The 25873-nt window shown below is 55.0% G+C and overlaps 1 protein-coding gene, 3 long non-coding RNA genes and 1 pseudogene across 6 annotated transcripts; 1 reads left to right on the top strand and 4 right to left on the bottom strand.

The window, feature by feature from the left end:
- Positions 1 to 3640: 3640 nt before the first annotated feature.
- Positions 3641 to 5212, bottom strand: LOC128135641 (uncharacterized). Of its 2 annotated transcripts, XR_008233182.1 has the most exons (4): positions 5182 to 5212; positions 4888 to 4981; positions 4148 to 4222; positions 3641 to 3748 (listed from the first exon to the last, which is right to left on the bottom strand). It is a non-coding gene; the product is annotated as an uncharacterized LOC128135641 (long non-coding RNA). The 2 variants fall into 2 exon arrangements; XR_008233181.1 differs by having other exon boundaries at positions 4148 to 4981.
- A 7619-nt stretch (positions 5213 to 12831) lies between these two features.
- Positions 12832 to 14359, top strand: LOC128135640 (cell cycle regulator of non-homologous end joining-like). The gene is made up of 3 exons (XM_052774702.1): positions 12832 to 12965; positions 13041 to 13104; positions 13351 to 14359. Exons 1-3 carry the CDS (start codon positions 12832 to 12834, stop codon positions 13576 to 13578), a joined length of 426 nt encoding a protein of 141 aa, XP_052630662.1. The 3' UTR covers positions 13579 to 14359.
- Positions 14360 to 15413: 1054 nt separating this feature from the next.
- Positions 15414 to 16233, bottom strand: LOC128135716 (transmembrane protein 140-like; annotated as a pseudogene).
- A 5855-nt stretch (positions 16234 to 22088) lies between these two features.
- LOC128135642 (uncharacterized) lies at positions 22089 to 23661 on the bottom strand. 2 transcript variants are annotated; one of them, XR_008233184.1, is made up of 4 exons: positions 23630 to 23661; positions 23336 to 23429; positions 22596 to 22670; positions 22089 to 22196 (listed from the first exon to the last, which is right to left on the bottom strand). It is a non-coding gene; the product is annotated as an uncharacterized LOC128135642 (long non-coding RNA). The 2 variants fall into 2 exon arrangements; XR_008233183.1 differs by having other exon boundaries at positions 22596 to 23429.
- A 58-nt stretch (positions 23662 to 23719) lies between these two features.
- Positions 23720 to 25873, bottom strand: LOC128135643 (uncharacterized). Its single transcript, XR_008233185.1, has 3 exons — positions 25790 to 25873; positions 24603 to 24755; positions 23720 to 23796 (listed from the first exon to the last, which is right to left on the bottom strand). It is a non-coding gene; the product is annotated as an uncharacterized LOC128135643 (long non-coding RNA).

The raw sequence follows: 25873 nt of genomic DNA, 5'->3' as shown, positions 1-25873 counted from the left end.
AGTAGCATGTGGCTAGAAGGCTGCTGGGATCACGTCAGGGGTTCTGCAGAAGAAGGTGAGGTTGGGGGAGGCATGCATGAGGCAGCACAGTGCACGGTGGTAAGATGACTCAAACTGGAAAGGCCAGTGCAAAAGCAGAGTATTCTTTCAGTATAGCATTTGTTGTTGTGCTTTTATTTTTTTTGTTTGTGTGTGTGTTTGTTCGTTTGTTTTTTTTCCCCCATAAAAAGAAAATACTCCCTTGCACTTGATTCCTGTGCTCTGTTCAGTTGTTGCTGCAAAACATGGGGAGGGTGGCTGGGGCAGGGATGTGCTAGGAAAGTCTCCTGCACGGCGAAAAGACCCTTGGGCTTTCACCAGGTGCTTCCAGCACTGACACCCACACACGGGGGGGAAGCGGTGCAAGACATCCAGGAACAAAAATAATTGCGTGCGTTTGGATGTATGGTATTGCCTTGGGATAGATGCCAGCTACCAACTAGAGGAGAGATCCCTAGTCAGACTTTTTGAAAGGCTTGTGTCGGAGTTCAGAAGCTCCGTAAATGCCTGGCAGCTACCTGATGGTGGATAGGAGGAGGGGGGGCCAGAACCAGTCTGGTCATGTACAGTGCTCTCTGTCACTGGAGCTGTCTGTCCCCCTGCACCCCCCCAACATCAGGGGAGGTGCTGTGCTCGGGTGTTGCATAGTCTTTGAGTGGACGGCTAAGCAGCCAGCTCTCATCTGCTTGCCCATTGCCGTCGAGCTCACCGCTGCTTACGTTCTTGGCCTTTCTTGGGAGTCTGCGGTACTGTTGTTCCTCGGCAGAGCTCTCACTCTCGATTATGTGGAGAACGGGTCCAATTTGCCGTCTGAAGATACCTTTGGTATTTTCCGAGAGCCGTTTTGGCTTTAGAGCCCGGACATGTGTTAGCATGTTGACGGCCGATTGGCCGGAGAGGAGGTGGAACGTTATTTCAGTTTGTCTTTGCCCAGCGTGCTTTGGCGTATTTATGAAGAGTGGTTTGTCAAGGCTGTAATGCCTAGCTAGCCGTCTCCTTGTGTTTGAAGAGGTGGGGACTGGGCCAGGTGGACCTCCCTAGCTGGCAGCTCCCACTGCTGCCCAGCCAGACTGGGAGTGTGATGGTTCTTTCCTAGTTCCAGCTCTCAAACTGGGGGCTGGAAGTCAACTAAGTCGACGTCGGCTAACTCGACGGCCGTTCTTCGCTGGTGGCATCACACCTCACGCCATGGCTGGGCGTCTGAGAAGGTCGTTGCCGTCTTTGTGCCCGGAGATGCTGGGTACAGTCTGCCGTCGTCTTTTGTACGCGGTCAGACTCTGGCAAAAAGCTCACTGAAGCAGGCGGGAGGTCTGGCCGAAGCAAACGGGGCCCGCAGCGCGACATCCCCAGAGCGCCGAAAGCACGAGCGTCGTCGCGGCGGGAAGGGGCCTCGTCTCGTCTCCCCCCCCCCCGCCCTGCTCAAAGCAGGGTCAGCCAGGGCCACGTCCAGGCGGGAGCGTCTCCAAGCACAGAGACCCTACAACCTCTCTGTGGCACAAAAAAGCCACCGGTGGGCTGAGCTGGAGCCTCCGGCCTCACCCCGGGGGCCTCCGGCGCGGGAGGCCCCCCGAGGCGGAGGCGGAGGCCTGCAGGCCCTGCCCGAGCTCCGTCATGGCGTCCCCGTCTCCAGCTCGGTCTCTCCCGGCCACGGACCCCAGCCCGCCGGCCGCCTCCCCGTGGCCCTGCTTGGCCACCACCGGGCTGTCTCCGACCCCGCTGGCCGCCACCGGGCCTGAGCCCCGGCCCGGCCTGGCCCGGCTTCTCGGTTCGCCCTCGGCGCCGCCGCCTCCCCAGGCGCTCGTTCGTCCCTGCGGGCTCTCGGCTGCCTTCCCCGGGGACGGCCCCCGCTCCCCTCGCTCGTGCGGGCCGAGGCTGGGTCTGCCCCGCTGGCTGCGGGGACCCCCTTCGGCTCCCCGTCCCTGAGGGAGCAGCGTGCCCGCGCTGCTCCCTGACAGCGGTCCCTGGCCGCCCTCGCAGGAGGAAAGGTTTTTCCTCGGGTCGAGGTGGGTTTCTCCCTGCTGCGGCTCGTGCCCGCTGCTTCCCGCCTTTCCCCTCGGCAGGCTGCAAATCCGCCAGGTCCCGGTGGGATCTGCAAAGCGTCCGTGGCTACCGGGAGCTCGCCCACCCCCTTCTGCCCAGACCGGCGGGAGGGTTGCTCTAGAAAGGAGTCTGGCGACCGATGATGAGCAGTCGCTCAGCGCTGGTCCCTGGTCTGAGCACCGCCACGGTTCAAGCCTCCGCAGAGGGAAAGGACACGGACGCGTGCTCCCCGTCGGAGATGTCTGCAGGACTGGGGGTCGTTCCGAGCGAGGGCAGGGAGAGGTGTGCTGACTGCCTGCGTGGGAAGGGAGCCTGAGCGAGCCTTCAGGAACAGGACTCTCCTCGTCCGGACGCGCTAGGTCCGAAGAGCTCCGGTTGTGCAGCAAAACTAAGACCCGTACGAGGTGGCAGAGTTTATTAAATACCAAACTGCGACAGAACACTTGTAATTAGGGGGGGGCGGGGAGGGGGTGGGGTGGGTGCACAGGGTGGAAGGCAAAGGTTTCCAGGCTTCACGCATCTCCCCTGGGAGCACTCTTTTCTGGCACTGGCACTTCCTCCGCTCTTTGTGCATCTTCTCATCGTTAACCGCGTTGGAGGTTCAGCTGTGACTGGAAATCCGTAAGGTGGGGGGCCATCGAGACTGCATTCGTCACCTGCAGACAGAGTATTGAAATGTATTAAAATCTCAGTGTGTGGTGACCAGCTCCGCTGTTCTTGCTCAGGGCCCCCGGCACTGCATGCTGGTCAGTGAGGCCATTGCTGGGACTCCTGGCTCGTGGTTTTTACCCATCACGACAACTACATCTGTGTTCATCAACATCATCATCATCTACTGCCACAACAGGAGCAGGAGCATCAAGAGCAGTCAATCACTTGCAAAATACAGCCAAGAGATAATTAGCAGCGCGGAAAAAAAGTATAGGAAAAGAATCACACGGGTTCTAGCAGAAAAGAATAATCGCCTCAAATCCACCAACCAAACCAGAGCTCAGCTTTCTTCTTAGTTTACCAATTTAGTTAGTCAATTCGGAACAACTTACTTCATCTCTCGCCAGAAACTGAGCTGGGACTTTCTCCTTCGCGCTGCAGACGCAGTCAGGGTTGTCGAAGACATCTGCAGAAGCATCTTCAACCTGCACAGCAAATTAGTAAGGAAAGCGTGAAGCAAAGCAGCAGTCGGCCTTTTGCACACACTCTTACCTAAGCAGCACAGCCCCGGATGGCTTGCTTCATCTGTAATGTGCTTGACAAGCCAGGAATTACTGAGAGCAGCCAGCTCCCCAGCACCACCCAACACTTGGAGGGCCCCAAATTTCTCTGAACAGAAGAGGACAAGACTTCCTTCCCACCCAGGAGAAGTGCAGGCAGCCTGCATTTGCAAGGCCTTTTGCAGCTTTTTAAAACCATAGGCTCATGCACAGAAGCACCTGGCAAGATCGAATGCGAGGCTTGAATTTGCTCGCAAACGGTTATGCACATGCTTTTACACTAGGGTTCAGTAAAGCTTGACTTCTCCTCAGTGTGTATTTCTTTAAAGCACTAAAAAGCCATGCCTGGTCTGTTCTTCCTCCAGCGCGGCGTTTCTTTTCCACGCTTCATCCGGAAGCGCTTCCGATCGGCATTGCGTCTTGCCCAGCTTCTTTACTTCCTTGCTTTCACTGCCACGCTTTCAAAATAGAAAAGATGCATCACACACAGAGCACAGGAACAGGATCCACACGCAGAATGTGCAGCCAGCCTTCTCCACAAAGGAGAAAACATGTATCTCCCAAGTCCAGTCTCCTCTCACAGCTCTCACCCACAGCTGTCTCTCCTGTCCACAGCACACAGCCTACCCATCAAAGGAATCGTGCTGATGAACGCAAGTGCCCGCATATTGTCTACCGAGCAGATGCAAAACACAGTAGCACCAGGGGAATGAGGAAACGTATAGACTTTTCCCCTGAGGGTGTCCTGCCCAAAAACCTGGGGGATTCCCCGCAGCCCACCTGACCTTTTCATAAATTACCTGCCCACGAGAAATTCAAAGACTAAAACCAGTCGTTCCCAGAAGCTGTTCATATACCTGCCGACGTCGGTGTTCCTTTGCAGTCCGTGTTGTCCGAAAGCCGGTTACCGAGTCCTCCAGGCCATTATGAGACTACAGCAGCATTAAAAGAAGAAAAAAGAAGTCACACTAGGACTTCCCTGGCTGAAGGTCATACCTCACGGCAGCGCCAACCAAGCATACAAAATATGGCCTATGGAGGTGTCATTCCCTTATTAGTTGCAGCCTTTCATCTTTGGAGGTCTTCTCGTTGCATTACAGACCTACACCTTCTGGCCAAGGAATCCATGGCCACTAACATGGGAAGGTGCCCAGAGTACAGGCCACGGAAGAATTCCTGTCCCAGTCTGATGATGCCAGTCAGGCCTCCAGGACTACGTGCTCACCACCACCAGAGCCCAAGGAGTGTCCGCAACCGAAGGCACCAAACCCCTCTACCGCAGGACTGTCTGAAGTGCTGCCTGAGGTCTCAAGCTCACGACTGGTCTAAAGCAGAAAATACTTAAGCCAGTGCATTGCTGTCAAGTCCTTAACAAAGATGGCATTAAGAAGGACTTGCTATAGTCTCACGGAACAACTCTCAAAGCCAGAAAGCTGGGGGAATGGGCCAGCAGGACTTTCAGAGCAGCCTGTAGTCAGTAGAACAGAGAAACTGATCTCTCCTAGGCTCTCCAGGAAAACCTCATCTTAAAATTTCCCACACAGATACAGAACTAGGCTCTGTAGCTCACGAAAAGGGAAGGCTGTGAGTAGCTTACTAAGGCACAGGCTTGCAGTTTTTTCCAAAGGGCTTCGATGGTCTTTGCTTGTTGCTGGACTGTGGTTTCCAGCCTGGCCTTTTCACCTTGGAGCCTGGAAAAGAAGGACAGGCCTTATCACAGGAGGCCACAAGAGCACAAATCCCCAAAGAAGAATGTGAAAGAACCTCATCTAAAACAAAAGCGTCTTTGAAAATCGTGTATTATTATCTTGCTGGGATGCAAGAAGACAGTCCTGTTGTTTTCGCACAATCGCAGAAAGCGAAGCCTTGCTCCACTCTGTTACTTCCTTACCGTCGTATGTGGTCTTCCAGCTCTGGGATAGCTGCAGTTCCAGAAGATGTGGTCAGAAGGTCCTGCAGGTTCCTGGAAGTTAGTTCCCTCTCGTTCCTCCTGATGGCATCCTTCAGGTACTCGGCATAACACTCAGTCCAGATATGCTGTTCTTTTAATTCCTGCAGCTGTCAAACCACAAGAAGAATCGCCGGTAGTCAACTTAGGTTTGATAAAAAGGAGTGGACTGCTCTGACTCTCATGTCGACTCTCAAAACCCACGTTACTTCATCTTTTACACTGGCCCCTCTCCTACGTCTAAAATGATTTCCTAAAGCGTTTCCTAAACGCTGCCACAACGCTCCTCCTCCTCTCTCAAGGACTCCAAACACTCTTTGTAGCCGCTTGTTGGCTACTCCAACACGGTTAGCAGCTCCTCCTGCTCCTAAAGTGACTTTGCAGCTCCATAACAATGATGACGTGATGAGGAACTGCAAAAAAGCGTGAGCACAACACTCCAGCATGCCTACTCTTTCTCTGTCAGCACACACTCCGCTTTGCCGAGCCAAAGAGAAGCAGCAAATACACGTGATCCGTGAACCTTGAGAAGCAGCTGTTTGAAAGGAATACCCCCCCCCTTCTCCAATCAAGGACAAAGTGACTTCACGGTTAGTGGCCTTACTAATTGTAGGCGCCAGGCTTATAAAACAAGGCGAGTCAATTACATGTCACTCGGTCTGCTCCTGTTGCAAAGGTGTCTAGCGTACTAAGACCACCTCAGTGCAGCCCTCCGCTCTTACTTCAAGTGGTGCAAACAGGCAGGCACCCAAGGCAGCAGTGCTGTTCCCTCCCATCCCGCTCATCACAGCGAACCGCACACTGAACCACCCTGGGTTACACAAAACCCCCAAGAAAGGATCAGGTCCCCGCTCTGGTTTGCTACAAAAAAGGCCTGGGCCCCTGCCAAGAGACAAGAGACAGGCTTTCTCCATACCTTAGCTTTGGAACGGTACAGTTTCTTCTGCAACTGCAGTTTCTGTTCCTGCAGGTACACGCTGTAGCACTTCACAGCTTCAGGTGAAGCTTCTGTGAGGGAGCTCCTTTTGAGAGGGTTGGCGAGCTCCTGCCACGGCTGCTTGACCCATGTCTAAAGAAATGGTGTTCCATGAGCATGGAGAAATCAGTGAGAAGATGACAACACGAGAGATGCTTTTACTCATGGGATGATATCATTAGCTCGGCCTTCAGGGTGGCCAGCAGGTCGAGGGAGGTGATTCTGCCCGTCTACTCTGCTCTCATGAGACCCCACCTGGAGTAATGCATCCAGCTCTGGGGTCCCCAGCACAAGGAGGACATGGACCTGCTCAAGCAGGTCCAGAGGAGGGCCACAACAATGATCAGAGGGCTGGAACACCTCTCCCGTGAAGAAAGGCTGAGAGAGTTGGGGTTGTTCAGCCTGGGGAAAAGCGAGCTCTGGGGAGACCTTACTGCGGCCTTTCAAAATAGAAAGAGAGAGAGAGACTTTTTACTAAGGCCTGAAGTGACAGGACAAGGGGCAACTGTTTTAAACTGAAAGAGGGTAGATTTAGAGTGGGCATAAGGAAGACATTTTTTGCAATGAGGGTGGTGGGACACTGGACCAGGTTGCCCAGAGAAATTGTGGCTGCCCCATCTCTGGAAGTGTTCAGGCTGGATGGGGCTTTGAGCAAGCTGATCTAGTGGAAGGTGTCCCTGCCCATGGCAGGGGGGGTTGCACTAGATGATCTTTAAAGGACTCTTCCAACTCAAACCATTCTATGCTTCTGTGACTCAGTGAATTCAAACATAAGAGATTTTGGCCGCCACCAGCAGGCAACTGTCTCAGCTGAGCATATCTACAGGATCGCCAGCTCTTCGTGAGGCTTTCTCTTTCCTAATACACAGAAAAGGCTAAATATTCTTCTCCTTGGAATAGAGGATGAGAGTCTGCGCACGTGCTTTCGTCCAACCCACTGTTTTCCCTCTTTATGCAGCCCTTCGGCTTCACAAAGGGAACAAAATGAGGTGCGAAATACACCTCAGGTCCGGATTCAGTCACCTCCTCTCAGCAGCGTTCCAAAATGAACACAGTAGCAAGAACAGATCTCTGTACACTGACTGGTTCTATTTATGGATATCTGCATCAGCCTCTACTAGAGTCACCTGTCTGTCGCCTTGAAGGTCGGTTTGACATGAAGCATCCTTCTTTAGCTGAAGCTCTTCTCTCTCCGGTGCAGAAACCTGAGCAAGTGAGAACACAGACAGACAGACCGTGGGGAAAGGAATCCCCAGCAAGACTGCAGCATCGCACTGCATTGCAGCACCGGGGATACGGGAGCGTGACTTCGGCATTACCTCTGGAAAACAAAGTAACTTGCTCTCAGAAGAGTCAAAACCTCCCTCTTACCTGTGCTCCTGCTGCTGGGAAGACACCTACAAAGGAGGCAAGAAGCGAGACGCTGCTGTGAGTGCTTATTTCACTCTGCTTCTCCCCATCTGCTTCACCGCAGAAAAGCTTACAAAGGTAACCATTTAGTGCGTCAGGAAATTACCGTTGCCGCTCTCCTCTGCAACACGCTGCACCCATGCTTCACGTCTGCATACAGGTGGAAGCCGCACGACGGCCGATGCTTTCGCTGGAGCTTCGCAATCCGACTGCGTAATTGAAAAGACGTGCGTGAGAACTGGCACAGACTCCTCCTCAACCCGTTTCCACGCACAAAGCTCCCGCTTCAGCCAACACCCGTAACGTGGTATCAGATGATGGAAAGAACGGAAAGGGCAAACACCACCGGCGTGTTAGGCATCTCTGTTGAGCAGGGCTTTCAAAAGGGGCCGACATACACCTGCCCAAGGCAGAGAGGACCTAGGCAGAAGCAGCTAAGCGTCTAGAGTGTAGGCCCTATGGGCAACCATTTGACACTGACTCTATGGTTCTGTGAATCTACCTGTCACCAACCCTGGGGGTATTTAGAAGAGGTGTAGATGTGGCATTCGGGGACACGGTTTAGGGGTGGCCTTGGCAGTGTTGGGTTTACGGTTGGACTTTTAAGGGTCTTTTCCCACCTAAACGACTCTATGATTCTATGAATCTACCTCAGAATCAAAAGGGGAGTCATCATCTTGCTGCTGTCCTCCTGCTGCTGGGAAGACACCTACAAAGGAGGCAAGAAGCGAGATGCTGCTGTGAGTGCTTATTTCACTCTGCTTTTCCCCATGTGCTTCACTGCAGAGAAGCTTACAAAGGTAACCATTTAGTGCGTCAGGAAATTACCGTTGCCGCTCTCCTCTGCAACGGGCTGCGCGCACGCTCCCTTTCCATCTGCAGCAGGAGGCAGCTCGTCGGCCGACGCTTTAGTTGGAGCTTCACAATCCGACTGCGTAATTGAAAAGACGTGCGTGAGAACTGGCACAGACTCCTCCTCAACCCGTTTCCACGCACAAAGCTCCCGCTTCAGCCAACACCCGTAACGTGGTATCAGATGATGGAAAGAACGGAAAGGGCAAACACCACCGGCGTGTTAGGCATCTCTGTTGAGCAGGGCTTTCAAAAGGGGCCGATGTACACCTGCCCAAGGCAGAGAGGACCTAGGCAGAAGCAGCTAAGCGTCTAGAGTGTAGGCCCTATGGGCAAGCATTTGACACTGACTCTATGATTCTGTGAATCTACCTGTCACCAACCCTGGGGGTATTTAGCAGAGGTGTAGATGTGGCGCTGGGGTACACGGTTTAGGGGTGGGCTTGGCAGTGTTGGGTTTACGGTTGGACTTTTAAGGGTCTTTTCCCACCTAAACGAATCTATGAATCTACCTCAGAATCAAAAGGGGAGTCATCATCTTGCTGCTGTGCTCCTGCTGCTGGGAAGACACCTACAAAGGAGGCAAGAAGCGAGACGCTGCTGTGAGTGCTTATTTCACTCTGCTTTTCCCCATGTGCTTCACTGCAGAGAAGCTTACAAAGGTAACCATTTAGTGCGTCAGCAAATTACCGTTGCCGCTCTCCTCTGCAACGGGCTGCGCGCACGCTCCCTTTCCATCTGCAGCAGGAGGCAGCTCGTCGGCCGACGCTTTTGTTGGAGCTTCACAATCCGACTGCGTAATTGAAAAGACGTGCGTGAGAACTGGCACAGACTCCTCCTCAACCCGTTTCCACGCACAAAGCTCCTGCTTCAGGCAACACGCGTAACGTGGCATCAGATGATGGAAAGAACGGAAAGGGCAAACACCACCGGCGTGTTAGGCATCTCTGTTGAGCAGGGCTTTCAAAAGGGGCCGATGTACACCTGCCCAAGGCAGAGAGGACCTAGGCAGAAGCAGCTAAGCGTCTAGAGTGTAGGCCCTATGGGCAACCATTTGACATTGACTCTATGATTCTATGAATCTACCTGTCACCATCCCTGGGGGTATTTAGCAGAGGTGTAGATGTGGCGTTCAGGGACACGGTTTAGGGGTGGGCTTGGCAGTGTTGGGTTTACGGTTGGACTTTTAAGGGTCTTTTCCAACCTAAACGACTCTATGAATCTACCTCAGAATCAAAAGGGGAGTCATCATCTTGCTGCTGTGCTCCTGCTGCTGGGAAGACACCTACAAAGGAGGCAAGAAGCGAGACGCTGCTGTGAGTGCTTATTTCACTCTGCTTTTCCCCATCTGCTTCACTGCAGAGAAGCTTACAAAGGTAACCATTTAGTGCGTCAGCAAATTACCGTTGCCGCTCTCCTCTGCAACGGGCTGCGCCCATGCTCCAAGTTTGTGTGCAGGTGGAATCCACACGCCGGCCGTCACATTCATTGGAGCTTCACAATCCGACTGTGTAATTGAAAAGACGTGCGTGAGAACTGGCACAGACTCCTCCTCAACCCGTTTCCACGCACAAAGCTCCCGCTTCAGCCAACACCCGTAACGTGGCATCAGATGATGGAAAGAACGGAAAGGGCAAACACCACCGGCGTGTTAGGCATCTCTGTTGAGCAGGGCTTTCAAAGGGGCCGATGTACACCTGCCCAAGGCAGAGAGGACCTAGGCAGAAGCAGCTAAGCGTCTAGAGTGTAGGCCCTATGGGCAACCATTTGACACTGACTCTATGATTCTGTGAATCTACCTGTCACCAACCCTGGGGGTATTTAGCAGAGGTGTAGATGTGGCGCTGGGGTACACGGTTTAGGGGTGGGCTTGGCAGTGTTGGGTTTACGGTTGGACTTTTAAGGGTCCTTTCCCACCTAAACGAATCTATGAATCTACCTCAGAATCAAAAGGGGAGTCATCATCTTGCTGCTGTGCTCCTGCTGCTGGGAAGACACCTACAAAGGAGGCAAGAAGCGAGACGCTGCTGTGAGTGCTTATTTCACTCTGCTTTTCCCCATGTGCTTCACTGCAGAGAAGCTTACAAAGGTAACCATTTAGTGCGTCAGGAAATTACCGTTGCCGCTCTCCTCTGCAACGGGCTGCGCGCACGCTCCCTTTCCATCTGCAGCAGGAGGCAGCTCGTCGGCCGACGCTTTTGTCGGAGCTTCACAATCCGACTGCGTAATTGAAAAGACATGTGTGAGAACTGGCACAGACTCCTCCTCAACCCGTTTCCACGCACAAAGCTCCCGCTTCAGCCAACACGCGTAATGTGGTATCAGATGATGGAAAGAACGGAAAGGGCAAACACCACCGGCGTGTTAGGCATCTCTGTTGAGCACGGATTTCAAAGGGGCCGACGTACACCTGCCCAAGGCAGAGAGGACCTAGGCAGAAGCAGCTAAGCGCCTAGAGTGTAGGCCCTAGGGGCAACCATTTGACACTGACTCTATGATTCTATGAATGTACCTCAGAATCAAAAGAGGAGTCGTAATCTTCCTCTTCTTGTCCTCCTGCTGCTGGCAAGACACCTACAAAGGAGGTAAGATGTGAGACTCTGCTGTGAGTGCTTATTTCACTCTGCCTTTCCCCATCCCTCAAGCCCTGCATCCAATCAAGAGGTTATCATTCTTCTACAGGCCAGTGATTTGTCTTCATCACCTCCTCCACGGTGAAGGATCCTACCTGCTCCGGTCAGTGTAGGGGTGCCCAAGGGAGAGTCAGCAGTCTTCCCAGAGCAAGAGCTGTCAAGCACTGCTGGGCCTTCTGTGCCTCCTGCAGAACATTCTCCCCTCATTTCACAGCCGGTGTTTTGCTCCAGTTGCTTCTGAATACTATATACAGAAAGGAAGGAAATGCATTTGTTAAAAATACCCCCCCGCTTGCATACACTCTCTACTGGAAGAGCAACAGCCATTCATGAGCCATCCGAGCCATATTCATAGCCAGCTGGTAAAGGGTAACACCCACACCCAGCGACACCTTGCTGCACGACTACTGGAGGCTGAAATACTCACTACAGGCATGTTCGTGCTGCAGGTGCTTATTCTTGTCTATGGAGTATCTCAGCCCCACTGGTTACAGTCTCATCCGACAAACCCCCTCTCCATTTTGAGGGCCATTGAGATTAAGACAACCCTTGGCAGACTGACATCTCACTACAAGGCTTCTACCTCAGTGGGATGCTACACTAATGCTGCAGCTACTCTTCCCGTGAAGCTGGGGTAACGTCTCCTCAAACCCAGTCCTGACTTTGAAGGGCTTAAGAAATTCCCATGGTCAGCCAGAGGACCGGAGAGTTTAGAGAGCTCCTAGTTGGGATATCAAGAGGCCAACAAAGATTGTGGTTGCATGGCAAGCACTGCAGGCGCTAATACATTGTAGAGGTGTTATCTTCTAACAACCTTGGCTGAGGGTCAGGTGGGGCTCTGGAGAGAGACCACTTTCAGGTTTGCTGCATAAGCAGAACTAAAACCAAAAAAAACCCCCCAAACAAGAAAAGAAAATACTAGAAACGTGCTCCAGACCAAGGCTGCTATGCAAAGTGGTGCATTAGCACAACAGGGATGCTGTGCCAGAAGCCGGGAGGGAAGGAACGAGCATCTTGTTTTGCTAGAGCAATCCTCAGACGTGCTTTACTCCTAAAGGGGTTTTTACTCCACAGTTTACCCAGGCACCCTTCTCTCCTGCTTCCCATCGATACAAGGGCGCTTGCCACCGGGCTGGGCTCCGCCGGGGTGGCCGGCCGGAGGCTTTTGCTCCGGGCGCCGCCCGCCCCTTACTGCTTCTCCGCGTCCCGCCTGTTGATGCGGAATCTCTTCCTCCACCAGTGCCGCTGCAGCCGCGCCAGGTCACCTCCGGCGGCCGCGCCGTGCAGCCCGCCCCGGGGCTTCTCCCGGACCTCGGAGGGCTCGGCGGCGCAGGGTCCGGCATCGCCGTCGGAGGGCGGCGGCCGCCGCACCCTCCCCAGGCAGCACGAGAAGAGCCGCTGCATGCCGCCGCGGGGATGGCGCCCGGCGGGCTCTGCCGAGCCCCGGGCGGTCTCCCCGAGGCCCAACCGAGCGAAGCAGGGGCGAGAAGAGCCGAGCCCCGAGCGCCGGCCGCCGCTCGGCAGCTCCGGTCGCTCCCGCTCCGCACAGGACGCCGTCTGCGCCGGCAGGGGGCAGCCTAGCAACGGGGCGTCACACAGGGGGCGCGGCGGCCGGGGAGGAGGGGGCGGTTCCAAGGGGGGATTCCACGGGGGGCGGGCCCAAGGGGGGCGGCTCCCGGGGCGGCCCCGCCCCGCCCCGCCCCGCCCCGCCCGGCGCGGGCAATGGCGGCGGGCGGCAGGCGGCGGGTGCTGCCGGCCTGGCTGGAGGCGGCGGGGGACGAGCGGGTGGTCGCGGCGGGGACCCCCCCCGCCAAGGGCGGGCAGCGGCGGCGGCGGCAGGCGGCGGCAGGCGGCGGGTCCCAGGTAGCGCCGCTGGGGCGGGCGAGGCCGGGCCCGGTTCGCCCTGAGCGTCTTCCCCGTGCGGTTGGCAGGGCGGCGGTGTACTGCATGACCGAGGCGGAGCTGGTGGATGTGGCCCTGGCGGTCCTGGCGGAGGTGAGCGCGGACCCCCCGGGGCGGGGGCGGGGGCGGGGGCGGGGGCGGGGGACACACACACGCACACGGTCCTGGCAGCGGGGAGGGCTCGGGGGAGCGGGCAGGGAGCGCTGCCGGCGGCGGCGGCGGCTCCCTGGGGCCTGGCCGGGGGTGTCCCGCGGTGGGGGGGGCGGGCGGGCTGCTCCTTCTGCCCCTCGGGGTGCAATTCGCGCCCAGCCGGCTCTGGTTGTTTTTCCCTTTGGCTAGAACCTGCAGCGCGAGGAAGGTGAGGAGAAGGCCCGGTCCGGGAGCCGGGAGGAGCAGGAGCTCCAGCCGACGCCAAAGGAGGCTCCGGGAAGCACGGCCAGCAGCGGGGGAGGCAGCGGCCGCAGCCCGGCTCTCCCGTCCCCTGCCGGTGGCGCCGCGGGGAGGCCAGGCTGGGAGGACTCTGAGGACGATGCTCTGAAATACGTCAGGGAGATCTTTTTCAGCTGACGTTGCCTGCTCCGCCGCTGCCCAGGAGCCAAGGGGACACCCAGGACGGTGGGAGGAGGACCTGGAGCGGGCTGTGGAGCTGCTGTGTTGGTAGCCTGCGGAGCTGGTAGGAGGCCCGCGAAAGCCATGGGGGAGAGGAAGGGGGCACTGGCTTCTCCCGGTGTGTGCTGGCTTCAGCGGGCTTTGGCTCCGGGTTAGGTTGTGTTCAGTTTTGCTCGGCATCTCGGAGCACGGAGAGATGAAAGAGGAGGTGTGGGTTCCCGTGAGCGTCCCTTTGGTGGGTCGGTGTCGGGGCTCGAGGGGAGCAGGGAGTTGCTGGCCCTGGCAGGCTTTTGCTGGCTCTGCGGAGCCGAATAGTCGCGGTCCAGCCTTGGGGCTCCCTTGTCCTTGCGGTCCCTCCGTGACAGCTGCCGTGGGGCCTGGCAGGCTGTCCCCGTTGGGCCTGACGCTGGATTTGCCCGCAGGCTCGGGCAGGCCTCCCGTAGCTGGGGAGGACACGGGTGGGAGCAGACTGGCAGGGGCAGGGACCGTTCTGAGGGGGCTGACCCCATGGCAGGGTGCGCGGGGGTCTAGGGAGGGATAAGGATGGCTCAGTGGCAAGAGCCAGTCTGAAGCGGGGATGAACAAACCACACGAAGCCAGGGCAGGTGCGAGAGCCTTTCATGAAACGCAGAATCAGTCACAGCAGCGTCACCAGCCACACCCCCACCACGAGGGCAGCAGGGGAGAAAACGGCCCCTGGTGTCCCGAAGGGGATGGGGGGAAAGCAGGCGCTGCTTTGTGCGAGGTTAAGGGGATGGGGGGGGGAAGCAGGCGCTGCTTTGTGCGAGGTTACAGACGTGGCACGGAGCGGTGCTGCGCACCGCCGCTAAGGCGGAGAGACCCCATCCAGTGCGCTGGCTGCGATGGCCCAGCTGGGGCACTGCACCCCAGCCTTCGGCAGCCCTTGCGCTGCTCCCCGAGCACACGCTTGCACGGGGCGTGCGTTGGTGTGGGCTAGCTTTGCGGTGACCTGCCCTCGCGCAGAACCCGTTCTCCTGGAGTCTCAAAGGCTGCTGGACTGCTGGGCTCAGCCCCGTAATGTCAGTGGGGACAAACCTGGGGCTCTGCACCAAAATCCTCTGCTTCCTCGTGGAAACCCTCCTCCTCCTCAGAGCTGTGTTCAGTGCTCAGCAAGTTGTTGGGCTGCCCCTGCAGGGGCTCTGCTGCTGCTTGGGGTTGGATGTGGGCCACTTCACCCGAATGAACTAAAGCAGAGTCACTCCAGGTGTTATTCCAGCAGGTGAAGTACAGGTGCTCCTGCTGAAGAGTATTTCCAGTGCCCCTCTGGGGCTGCCACTGCTGTGGTGGCAGTGTGAAGCCACAGCTCCTCAAGTTGCTTCGAAGGCGTCCCTGGTTAGTTCGGGAGGTGGAGAAGGAGCAGAGTCTCTTTGGGCAACGCCAAGAAAGGAAGCCTGCTTGCTTCTCTGCCTGCTTATACTTAGGCTAGATATGGCCAGAGGGTTGTGTCCGCTGTGTGCTGGTTCTGATCCGTCCCCTTCGCTCTCCTCTGGGTCAGGGCCAGAAATGCTGTCGCTTATGATGCTGTGCCCCAGGCCGAGGGGCGTGTTGCACGCTGCTGTTCCCAGAAAGCTTCCACGCCGTGCTGCGGGTGTTGGTGTCTGCTGCCTGCTTGCTGCAGGAGCACTGCACGCAGCCGTTTGCCAGAGGCTGGAGATGGGCCTTTGGACTAAGGATCAAATTCCTACCAGTGACTAAAGCTGTAGCGGGATTACTGTTTTAAAGCATGTTATCAATAGCGCTTGCATCTTCTTCGCCCTCAAATGCCGACGGGCAGGGCCCCGTCAGGAAAAGGGCTTTGACCCGGGTGTGTGTTGCTTGGCCCAGCTGAGGTACATAAGTGGCAGTGAGAATCTGGAGCAGTAGCAGAGCCTGAGTCCCAAGCAATGCCAGGAAGCCCCCAGTGAAATCAGAGAGGTGAATCCACTGCGAGGTTTGGAAAAGAAACGTACCCAGGCCTCCAGAGAGGATTATCATCTTGATGATGAGTATGATGAGGATCGCCTTCCAGCCCTCCCTCTCCTCTCTGCACTGCACGTGTGCAACAAAAACGGGGTAGAAGATGCTGAAGACCAGGCAGGCGTACACACAAACCCTGGCTAGCACCATTCCTGGTAGGCTGATGCCCATCACCTGCAGATGCTTGTACTCCAGGCACTGCAGCTCCCCAGCTGTCGCGTTCCACAGGCAGAAGTTGTAAAAGCCAATGCGTTTGTCAGGGCGGTCGACCGGGTTCCCGGCTTCCCACAGCAGCGCGTAGAGCATCAAGGCCAAGTTTCCAGCAGCCTCAAGGAAGGTCAGTGCACACAGCAGGTGCCCGGTGCACCGCTGCTGCAGCAGCAGACCCATCCTGGCGCCTGCGTGCTCTCTTGATACCGTGGTACAGCCTGCTGTGGGGACGCCTGCTGCCAAACACGAAGGGGGGGAACCCACTGGTGGTTGCGTCTCATGGCACCCTTCCCAAGGTGTGCTCTGAGCCTGTGGCCCTGAGGTCTCGGGACTCCCCTTGCAAGTAGAGCAGGAGCGTCTCTGACTGTGCTGTGCCTGTGTTACTGGGTGGGGGGGTGTGCATTTTTGGTCACAGCAAAGGTGGCTTTAATGATGTCCTGTGTGTGGACCATCACTGGGAGGACAGTATGGCTCCCTTAGCCCCACACGGGCCCTTTGCACCACGGCCTCATGTTGGACTGTCCGGGTTTCGGCTGGGATAGAGTTAACTGTCTTCCTAGTAGCTGGTACCGTGCTCCGTGCTCCGTTTTGAGTTCAGTATGCGAAGAATGTTGATAACACTGATGTTTTCAGTTGTTGCTCAGTAGTGTTCAGTCTAAAGTCAAGGATTTTTCAGCTTCTCCTGCCCAGCCAGCGAGAAAGCTGGAGGGGCACAAGAAGTCGGCACAGGACACAGCCAGGGCAGCTGACCCAAACTGGCCAAGGGTGTATTCCGTACCACGGGACGTCCCATCTAGTATAGGAACTGGGAAGGGGGCGCGGGGAACTGCCGCTCGGGGACTAGCTGGGTGTCGGTTGGCGGGTGGTGAGCAATTGCACTGCGCATCATTTGTACATTCCAATCCTTTCGTTGTTGCTGTTGTCATTTTATGAGTGTTATCATTATTAGTTTCTTCTTTTCTGTTCTATTAAACCGTTCTTATCTCAACCCACGGGTTTTGCTTCTTTTCCCGATTTTCTCCCCCATCCCACTGGGTGGGGGGGAGTGAGTGAGCGGCTGCGTGGTGTTTAGTTGCTGGCTGGGGTTAAACCACGACAAATATTCACAAAAGTGGCTTGAAGGTGCCTGAGTACGATCTTCCCAGCGAAGCTACGGGTCCTTTTGTTCTGTCCGGGTACAGTGGCTACAAGCAAGTCCAGTTCCCACGAGGGAGGCTTTTTGCTTTTGACTCTGAGGGCAACTATATGTTGACGTGTTCTTCTACTGGGGGAGTCCTTTTTAAGGTAAGTCTGAGAAGTGACGGGGAGTACTCTTACACATCCATACAAGCTCTTGTTGTTACAAGGCTGCAACAGCAGCTGCTGAAGTTCTCGAGCAGCACCTACCCATCCGTGCTCTGTGCAAGTTGCTGCTCAGTTTCATACAGCGTGCGTTTTAGCAGCGTGTGGTGCTTAGCAAGTGTTTGAACCCTCTGTAAGCGTTTGACTCTCTGTATGTAGCTAGAGTACGTGTGCTCCGTGTTCTTAAAGCTTAGCTGCAGCAGTTTTCCTTAGTACCCAAGTGCCTAGGACAAAGTTTTAAATTATTCTTTTTTAATATATTGATGCATGCCAGTTCAACGCAAAATGCGCGATTGTTGCCTGATGCTCGTCTTTAATCTGCCTTGTGTGCTTGCTCGTGCTATGTTAGTCCCAGCCTGATTCCCTCCTCTTGCTGTGTACTGAAATGGAATGAAGGGTAAGGCTGAATGGTTCCAAGCACCCCAATTTCTGTGCCGCAGTAACAAGCGGTTACTGATCGCTTGCCCCTTGCCTGCCTCCTCTTGAGTCAATACGCATCAGTATAAGCCATTGCAAGGCAGATTGGATGGAATTTTTACTTTGCATCTGGGGCGTTCGGAGCACCCGCACTAACATGAGCTATAGGTTAGGCTTACGTGCTCTTCATCAGCGTGTGCTTTTAGCCTGCCCTGTTCAATTACTGCAGCTCAGCTGATAGCAGACACTGAGCTGCTTGAGACTGCGTGCTTCTGTTGTGAGACTGGAAATTTGCTTCCTCATGCGTGCTACGTACATCTCGACATGTCTCTGATTTTTCCGCTTAATTATGTATGCTGATGGGGATACGGAGTCTGTAGCAGGCTTTGGCTTCTCCTGTGGGTGCGCTGCCCCCACTGCAGAACCTTGCCTCCTTAAAACCTTATGCTTTCCTTCTTTCAGTTAAACGGTGAGGAAAAGGTTCTGGAGAGCTGCCTTTCCCTGGGAGGACACAGAGCTCCCGTTGTCACAGTGGATTGGAGCACGGCCATGGACTGCGGGACCTGCCTCACCGCCTCTATGGATGGGAAGATTAAATTAACAACCTTACTGGCTCGGAAGTCTTAACCTGGACGGTGCCGAAGGGAAAGAGCAAAAGACTTGACAAAACCAGCGTTAACTCCACAGGAACAAACTGCATGGGAGAGAAGGCAAACCACAGTCCCTCTTCTCATTGTAGCTTTTGCCTCTTGAGAAAAGTTAAATACGTTTGCCAAACCACTGTGCAGTAGAATGCTGGTATGGGACCGGATCAGTGGCAGCACTGAAAACTAAGTCTTCACTGATCCATAGTGGCAGCTGGACCCGCTCTGTTAGGGAGTCTTGAGTAGCATGTGGCTAGAAGGCTGCTGGGATCACGTCAGGGGTTCTGCAGAAGAAGGTGAGGTTGGGGGAGGCATGCATGAGGCAGCACAGTGCACAGTGGTAAGATGACTCAAACTGGAAAGGCCAGTGCAAAAGCAGAGTATTCTTTCAGTATAGCATTTGTTGTTGTGCTTTTATTTTTTTTGTTTGTGTGTGTGTGTGTTCGTTTGTTTTTTTTCCCCCATAAAAAGAAAATACTCCCTTGCACTTGATTCCTGTGCTCTGTTCAGTTGTTGCTGCAAAACATGGGGAGGGTGGCTGGGGCAGGGATGTGCTAGGAAAGTCTCCTGCACGGCGAAAAGACCCTTGGGCTTTCACCAGGTGCTTCCAGCACTGACACCCACACACGGGGGGGAAGCGGTGCAAGACATCCAGGAACAAAAATAATTGCGTGCGTTTGGATGTATGGTGTTGCCTTGGGATAGATGCCTGCTACCAACTAGAGGAGAGATCCCTAGTCAGACTTTTTGAAAGGCTTGTGTCGGAGTTCAGAAGCTCCGTAAATGCCTGGCAGCTACCTGATGGTGGATAGGAGGAGGGGGGGCCAGAACCAGTCTGGTCATGTACAGTGCTCTCTGTCACTGGAGCTGTCTGTCCCCCTGCACCCCCCCAACATCAGGGGAGGTGCTGTGCTCGGGTGTTGCATAGTCTTTGAGTGGACGGCTAAGCAGCCAGCTCTCATCTGCTTGCCCATTGCCGTCGAGCTCACCGCTGCTTACGTTCTTGGCCTTTCTTGGGAGTCTGCGGTACTGTTGTTCCTCGGCAGAGCTCTCACTCTCGATTATGTGGAGAACGGGTCCAATTTGCCGTCTGAAGATACCTTTGGTATTTTCCGAGAGCCGTTTTGGCTTTAGAGCCCGGACATGTGTTAGCATGTTGACGGCCGATTGGCCGGAGAGGAGGTGGAACGTTATTTCAGTTTGTCTTTGCCCAGCGTGCTTTGGCGTATTTATGAAGAGTGGTTTGTCAAGGCTGTAATGCCTAGCTAGCCGTCTCCTTGTGTTTGAAGAGGTGGGGACTGGGCCAGGTGGACCTCCCTAGCTGGCAGCTCCCACTGCTGCCCAGCCAGACTGGGAGTGTGATGGTTCTTTCCTAGTTCCAGCTCTCAAACTGGGGGCTGGAAGTCAACTAAGTCGACGTCGGCTAACTCGACGGCCGTTCTTCGCTGGTGGCATCACACCTCACGCCATGGCTGGGCGTCTGAGAAGGTCGTTGCCGTCTTTGTGCCCGGAGATGCTGGGTACAGTCTGCCGTCGTCTTTTGTACGCGGTCAGACTCTGGCAAAAAGCTCACTGAAGCAGGCGGGAGGTCTGGCCGAAGCAAACGGGGCCCGCAGCGCGACATCCCCAGAGCGCCGAAAGCACGAGCGTCGTCGCGGCGGGAAGGGGCCTCGTCTCGTCTCCCCCCCCCCGCCCTGCTCAAAGCAGGGTCAGCCAGGGCCACGTCCAGGCGGGAGCGTCTCCAAGCACAGAGACCCTACAACCTCTCTGTGGCACAAAAAAGCCACCGGTGGGCTGAGCTGGAGCCTCCGGCCTCACCCCGGGGGCCTCCGGCGCGGGAGGCCCCCCGAGGCGGAGGCGGAGGCCTGCAGGCCCTGCCCGAGCTCCGTCATGGCGTCCCCGTCTCCAGCTCGGTCTCTCCCGGCCACGGACCCCAGCCCGCCGGCCGCCTCCCCGTGGCCCTGCTTGGCCACCACCGGGCTGTCTCCGACCCCGCTGGCCGCCACCGGGCCTGAGCCCCGGCCCGGCCTGGCCCGGCTTCTCGGTTCGCCCTCGGCGCCGCCGCCTCCCCAGGCGCTCGTTCGTCCCTGCGGGCTCTCGGCTGCCTTCCCCGGGGACGGCCCCGCTCCCCTCGCTCGTGCGGGCCGAGGCTGGGTCTGCCCCGCTGGCTGCGGGGACCCCCTTCGGCTCCCCGTCCCTGAGGGAGCAGCGTGCCCGCGCTGCTCCCTGACAGCGGTCCCTGGCCGCCCTCGCAGGAGGAAAGGTTTTTCCTCGGGTCGAGGTGGGTTTCTCCCTGCTGCGGCTCGTGCCCGCTGCTTCCCGCCTTTCCCCTCGGCAGGCTGCAAATCCGCCAGGTCCCGGTGGGATCTGCAAAGCGTCCGTGGCTACCGGGAGCTCGCCCACCCCCTTCTGCCCAGACCGGCGGGAGGGTTGCTCTAGAAAGGAGTCTGGCGACCGATGATGAGCAGTCGCTCAGCGCTGGTCCCTGGTCTGAGCACCGCCACGGTTCAAGCCTCCGCAGAGGGAAAGGACACGGACGCGTGCTCCCCGTCGGAGATGTCTGCAGGACTGGGGGTCGTTCCGAGCGAGGGCAGGGAGAGGTGTGCTGACTGCCTGCGTGGGAAGGGAGCCTGAGCGAGCCTTCAGGAACAGGACTCTCCTCGTCCGGACGCGCTAGGTCCGAAGAGCTCCGGTTGTGCAGCAAAACTAAGACCCGTACGAGGTGGCAGAGTTTATTAAATACCAAACTGCGACAGAACACTTGTAATTAGGGGGGGGCGGGGAGGGGGTGGGGTGGGTGCACAGGGTGGAAGGCAAAGGTTTCCAGGCTTCACGCATCTCCCCTGGGAGCACTCTTTTCTGGCACTGGCACTTCCTCCGCTCTTTGTGCATCTTCTCATCGTTAACCGCGTTGGAGGTTCAGCTGTGACTGGAAATCCGTAAGGTGGGGGGCCATCGAGACTGCATTCGTCACCTGCAGACAGAGTATTGAAATGTATTAAAATCTCAGTGTGTGGTGACCAGCTCCGCTGTTCTTGCTCAGGGCCCCCGGCACTGCATGCTGGTCAGTGAGGCCATTGCTGGGACTCCTGGCTCGTGGTTTTTACCCATCACGACAACTACATCTGTGTTCATCAACATCATCATCATCTACTGCCACAACAGGAGCAGGAGCATCAAGAGCAGTCAATCACTTGCAAAATACAGCCAAGAGATAATTAGCAGCGCGGAAAAAAAGTATAGGAAAAGAATCACACGGGTTCTAGCAGAAAAGAATAATCGCCTCAAATCCACCAACCAAACCAGAGCTCAGCTTTCTTCTTAGTTTACCAATTTAGTTAGTCAATTCGGAACAACTTACTTCATCTCTCGCCAGAAACTGAGCTGGGACTTTCTCCTTCGCGCTGCAGACGCAGTCAGGGTTGTCGAAGACATCTGCAGAAGCATCTTCAACCTGCACAGCAAATTAGTAAGGAAAGCGTGAAGCAAAGCAGCAGTCGGCCTTTTGCACACACTCTTACCTAAGCAGCACAGCCCCGGATGGCTTGCTTCATCTGTAATGTGCTTGACAAGCCAGGAATTACTGAGAGCAGCCAGCTCCCCAGCACCACCCAACACTTGGAGGGCCCCAAATTTCTCTGAACAGAAGAGGACAAGACTTCCTTCCCACCCAGGAGAAGTGCAGGCAGCCTGCATTTGCAAGGCCTTTTGCAGCTTTTTAAAACCATAGGCTCATGCACAGAAGCACCTGGCAAGATCGAATGCGAGGCTTGAATTTGCTCGCAAACGGTTATGCACATGCTTTTACACTAGGGTTCAGTAAAGCTTGACTTCTCCTCAGTGTGTATTTCTTTAAAGCACTAAAAAGCCATGCCTGGTCTGTTCTTCCTCCAGCGCGGCGTTTCTTTTCCACGCTTCATCCGGAAGCGCTTCCGATCGGCATTGCGTCTTGCCCAGCTTCTTTACTTCCTTGCTTTCACTGCCACGCTTTCAAAATAGAAAAGATGCATCACACACAGAGCACAGGAACAGGATCCACACGCAGAATGTGCAGCCAGCCTTCTCCACAAAGGAGAAAACATGTATCTCCCAAGTCCAGTCTCCTCTCACAGCTCTCACCCACAGCTGTCTCTCCTGTCCACAGCACACAGCCTACCCATCAAAGGAATCGTGCTGATGAACGCAAGTGCCCGCATATTGTCTACCGAGCAGATGCAAAACACAGTAGCACCAGGGGAATGAGGAAACGTATAGACTTTTCCCCTGAGGGTGTCCTGCCCAAAAACCTGGGGGATTCCCCGCAGCCCACCTGACCTTTTCATAAATTACCTGCCCACGAGAAATTCAAAGACTAAAACCAGTCGTTCCCAGAAGCTGTTCATATACCTGCCGACGTCGGTGTTCCTTTGCAGTCCGTGTTGTCCGAAAGCCGGTTACCGAGTCCTCCAGGCCATTATGAGACTACAGCAGCATTAAAAGAAGAAAAAAGAAGTCACACTAGGACTTCCCTGGCTGAAGGTCATACCTCACGGCAGCGCCAACCAAGCATACAAAATATGGCCTATGGAGGTGTCATTCCCTTATTAGTTGCAGCCTTTCATCTTTGGAGGTCTTCTCGTTGCATTACAGACCTACACCTTCTGGCCAAGGAATCCATGGCCACTAACATGGGAAGGTGCCCAGAGTACAGGCCACGGAAGAATTCCTGTCCCAGTCTGATGATGCCAGTCAGGCCTCCAGGACTACGTGCTCACCACCACCAGAGCCCAAGGAGTGTCCGCAACCGAAGGCACCAAACCCCTCTACCGCAGGACTGTCTGAAGTGCTGCCTGAGGTCTCAAGCTCACGACTGGTCTAAAGCAGAAAATACTTAAGCCAGTGCATTGCTGTCAAGTCCTTAACAAAGATGGCATTAAGAAGGACTTGCTATAGTCTCACGGAACAACTCTCAAAGCCAGAAAGCTGGGGGAATGGGCCAGCAGGACTTTCAGAGCAGCCTGTAGTCAGTAGAACAGAGAAACTGATCTCTCCTAGGCTCTCCAGGAAAACCTCATCTTAAAATTTCCCACACAGATACAGAACTAGGCTCTGTAGCTCACGAAAAGGGAAGGCTGTGAGTAGCTTACTAAGGCACAGGCTTGCAGTTTTTTCCAAAGGGCTTCGATGGTCTTTGCTTGTTGCTGGACTGTGGTTTCCAGCCTGGCCTTTTCACCTTGGAGCCTGGAAAAGAAGGACAGGCCTTATCACAGGAGGCCACAAGAGCACAAATCCCCAAAGAAGAATGTGAAAGAACCTCATCTAAAACAAAAGCGTCTTTGAAAATCGTGTATTATTATCTTGCTGGGATGCAAGAAGACAGTCCTGTTGTTTTCGCACAATCGCAGAAAGCGAAGCCTTGCTCCACTCTGTTACTTCCTTACCGTCGTATGTGGTCTTCCAGCTCTGGGATAGCTGCAGTTCCAGAAGAAGTGGTCAGAAGGTCCTGCAGGTTCCTGGAAGTTAGTTCCCTCTCGTTCCTCCTGATGGCATCCTTCAGGTACTCGGCATAACACTCAGTCCGGGTATGCCGTTCTTTTAATTCCTGCAGCTGTCAAACCACAAGAAGAATCGCCGGTAGTCAACTTAGGTTTGATAAAAAGGAGTGGACTGCTCTGACTCTCATGTCGACTCTCAAAACCCACGTTACTTCATCTTTTACACTGGCCCCTCTCCTACGTCTAAAATGATTTCCTAAAGCGTTTCCTAAACGCTGCCACAACGCTCCTCCTCCTCTCTCAAGGACTCCAAACACTCTTTGTAGCCGCTTGTTGGCTACTCCAACACGGTTAGCAGCTCCTCCTGCTCCTAAAGTGACTTTGCAGCTCCATAACAATGATGACGTGATGAGGAACTGCAAAAAAGCGTGAGCACAACACTCCAGCATGCCTACTCTTTCTCTGTCAGCACACACTCCGCTTTGCCGAGCCAAAGAGAAGCAGCAAATACACGTGATCCGTGAACCTTGAGAAGCAGCTGTTTGAAAGGAATACCCCCCCCCTTCTCCAATCAAGGACAAAGTGACTTCACGGTTAGTGGCCTTACTAATTGTAGGCGCCAGGCTTATAAAACAAGGCGAGTCAATTACATGTCACTCGGTCTGCTCCTGTTGCAAAGGTGTCTAGCGTACTAAGACCACCTCAGTGCAGCCCTCCGCTCTTACTTCAAGTGGTGCAAACAGGCAGGCACCCAAGGCAGCAGTGCTGTTCCCTCCCATCCCGCTCATCACAGCGAACCGCACACTGAACCACCCTGGGTTACACAAAACCCCCAAGAAAGGATCAGGTCCCCGCTCTGGTTTGCTACAAAAAAGGCCTGGGCCCCTGCCAAGAGACAAGAGACAGGCTTTCTCCATACCTTAGCTTTGGAACGGTACAGTTTCTTCTGCAACTGCAGTTTCTGTTCCTGCAGGTACACGCTGTAGCACTTCACAGCTTCAGGTGAAGCTTCTGTGAGGGAGCTCCTTTTGAGAGGGTTGGCGAGCTCCTGCCACGGCTGCTTGACCCATGTCTAAAGAAATGGTGTTCCATGAGCATGGAGAAATCAGTGAGAAGATGACAACACGAGAGATGCTTTTACTCATGGGATGATATCATTAGCTCGGCCTTCAGGGTGGCCAGCAGGTCGAGGGAGGTGATTCTGCCCGTCTACTCTGCTCTCATGAGACCCCACCTGTAGTAATGCATCCAGCTCTGGGGTCCCCAGCACAAGGAGGACATGGACCTGCTCAAGCAGGTCCAGAGGAGGGCCACAACAATGATCAGAGGGCTGGAACACCTCTCCCGTGAAGAAAGGCTGAGAGAGTTGGGGTTGTTCAGCCTGGGGAAAAGCGAGCTCTGGGGAGACCTTACTGCGGCCTTTCAAAATAGAAAGAGAGAGAGAGACTTTTTACTAAGGCCTGAAGTGACAGGACAAGGGGCAACTGTTTTAAACTGAAAGAGGGTAGATTTAGAGTGGGCATAAGGAAGACATTTTTTGCAATGAGGGTGGTGGGACACTGGACCAGGTTGCCCAGAGAAATTGTGGCTGCCCCATCTCTGGAAGTGTTCAGGCTGGATGGGGCTTTGAGCAAGCTGATCTAGTGGAAGGTGTCCCTGCCCATGGCAGGGGGGGTTGCACTAGATGATCTTTAAAGGACTCTTCCAACTCAAACCATTCTATGCTTCTGTGACTCAGTGAATTCAAACATAAGAGATTTTGGCCGCCACCAGCAGGCAACTGTCTCAGCTGAGCATATCTACAGGATCGCCAGCTCTTCGTGAGGCTTTCTCTTTCCTAATACACAGAAAAGGCTAAATATTCTTCTCCTTGGAATAGAGGATGAGAGTCTGCGCACGTGCTTTCGTCCAACCCACTGTTTTCCCTCTTTATGCAGCCCTTCGGCTTCACAAAGGGAACAAAATGAGGTGCGAAATACACCTCAGGTCCGGATTCAGTCACCTCCTCTCAGCAGCGTTCCAAAATGAACACAGTAGCAAGAACAGATCTCTGTACACTGACTGGTTCTATTTATGGATATCTGCATCAGCCTCTACTAGAGTCACCTGTCTGTCGCCTTGAAGGTCGGTTTGACATGAAGCATCCTTCTTTAGCTGAAGCTCTTCTCTCTCCGGTGCAGAAACCTGAGC

Source organism: Harpia harpyja, chromosome 23, assembly GCF_026419915.1.
Source record: "Harpia harpyja isolate bHarHar1 chromosome 23, bHarHar1 primary haplotype, whole genome shotgun sequence".
Lineage (NCBI taxonomy): Eukaryota > Metazoa > Chordata > Aves > Accipitriformes > Accipitridae > Harpia > Harpia harpyja.
The sequence above is the reverse complement of the archived record's forward strand: the minus strand, read 5'-3'. Positions and strand labels throughout refer to the sequence as shown.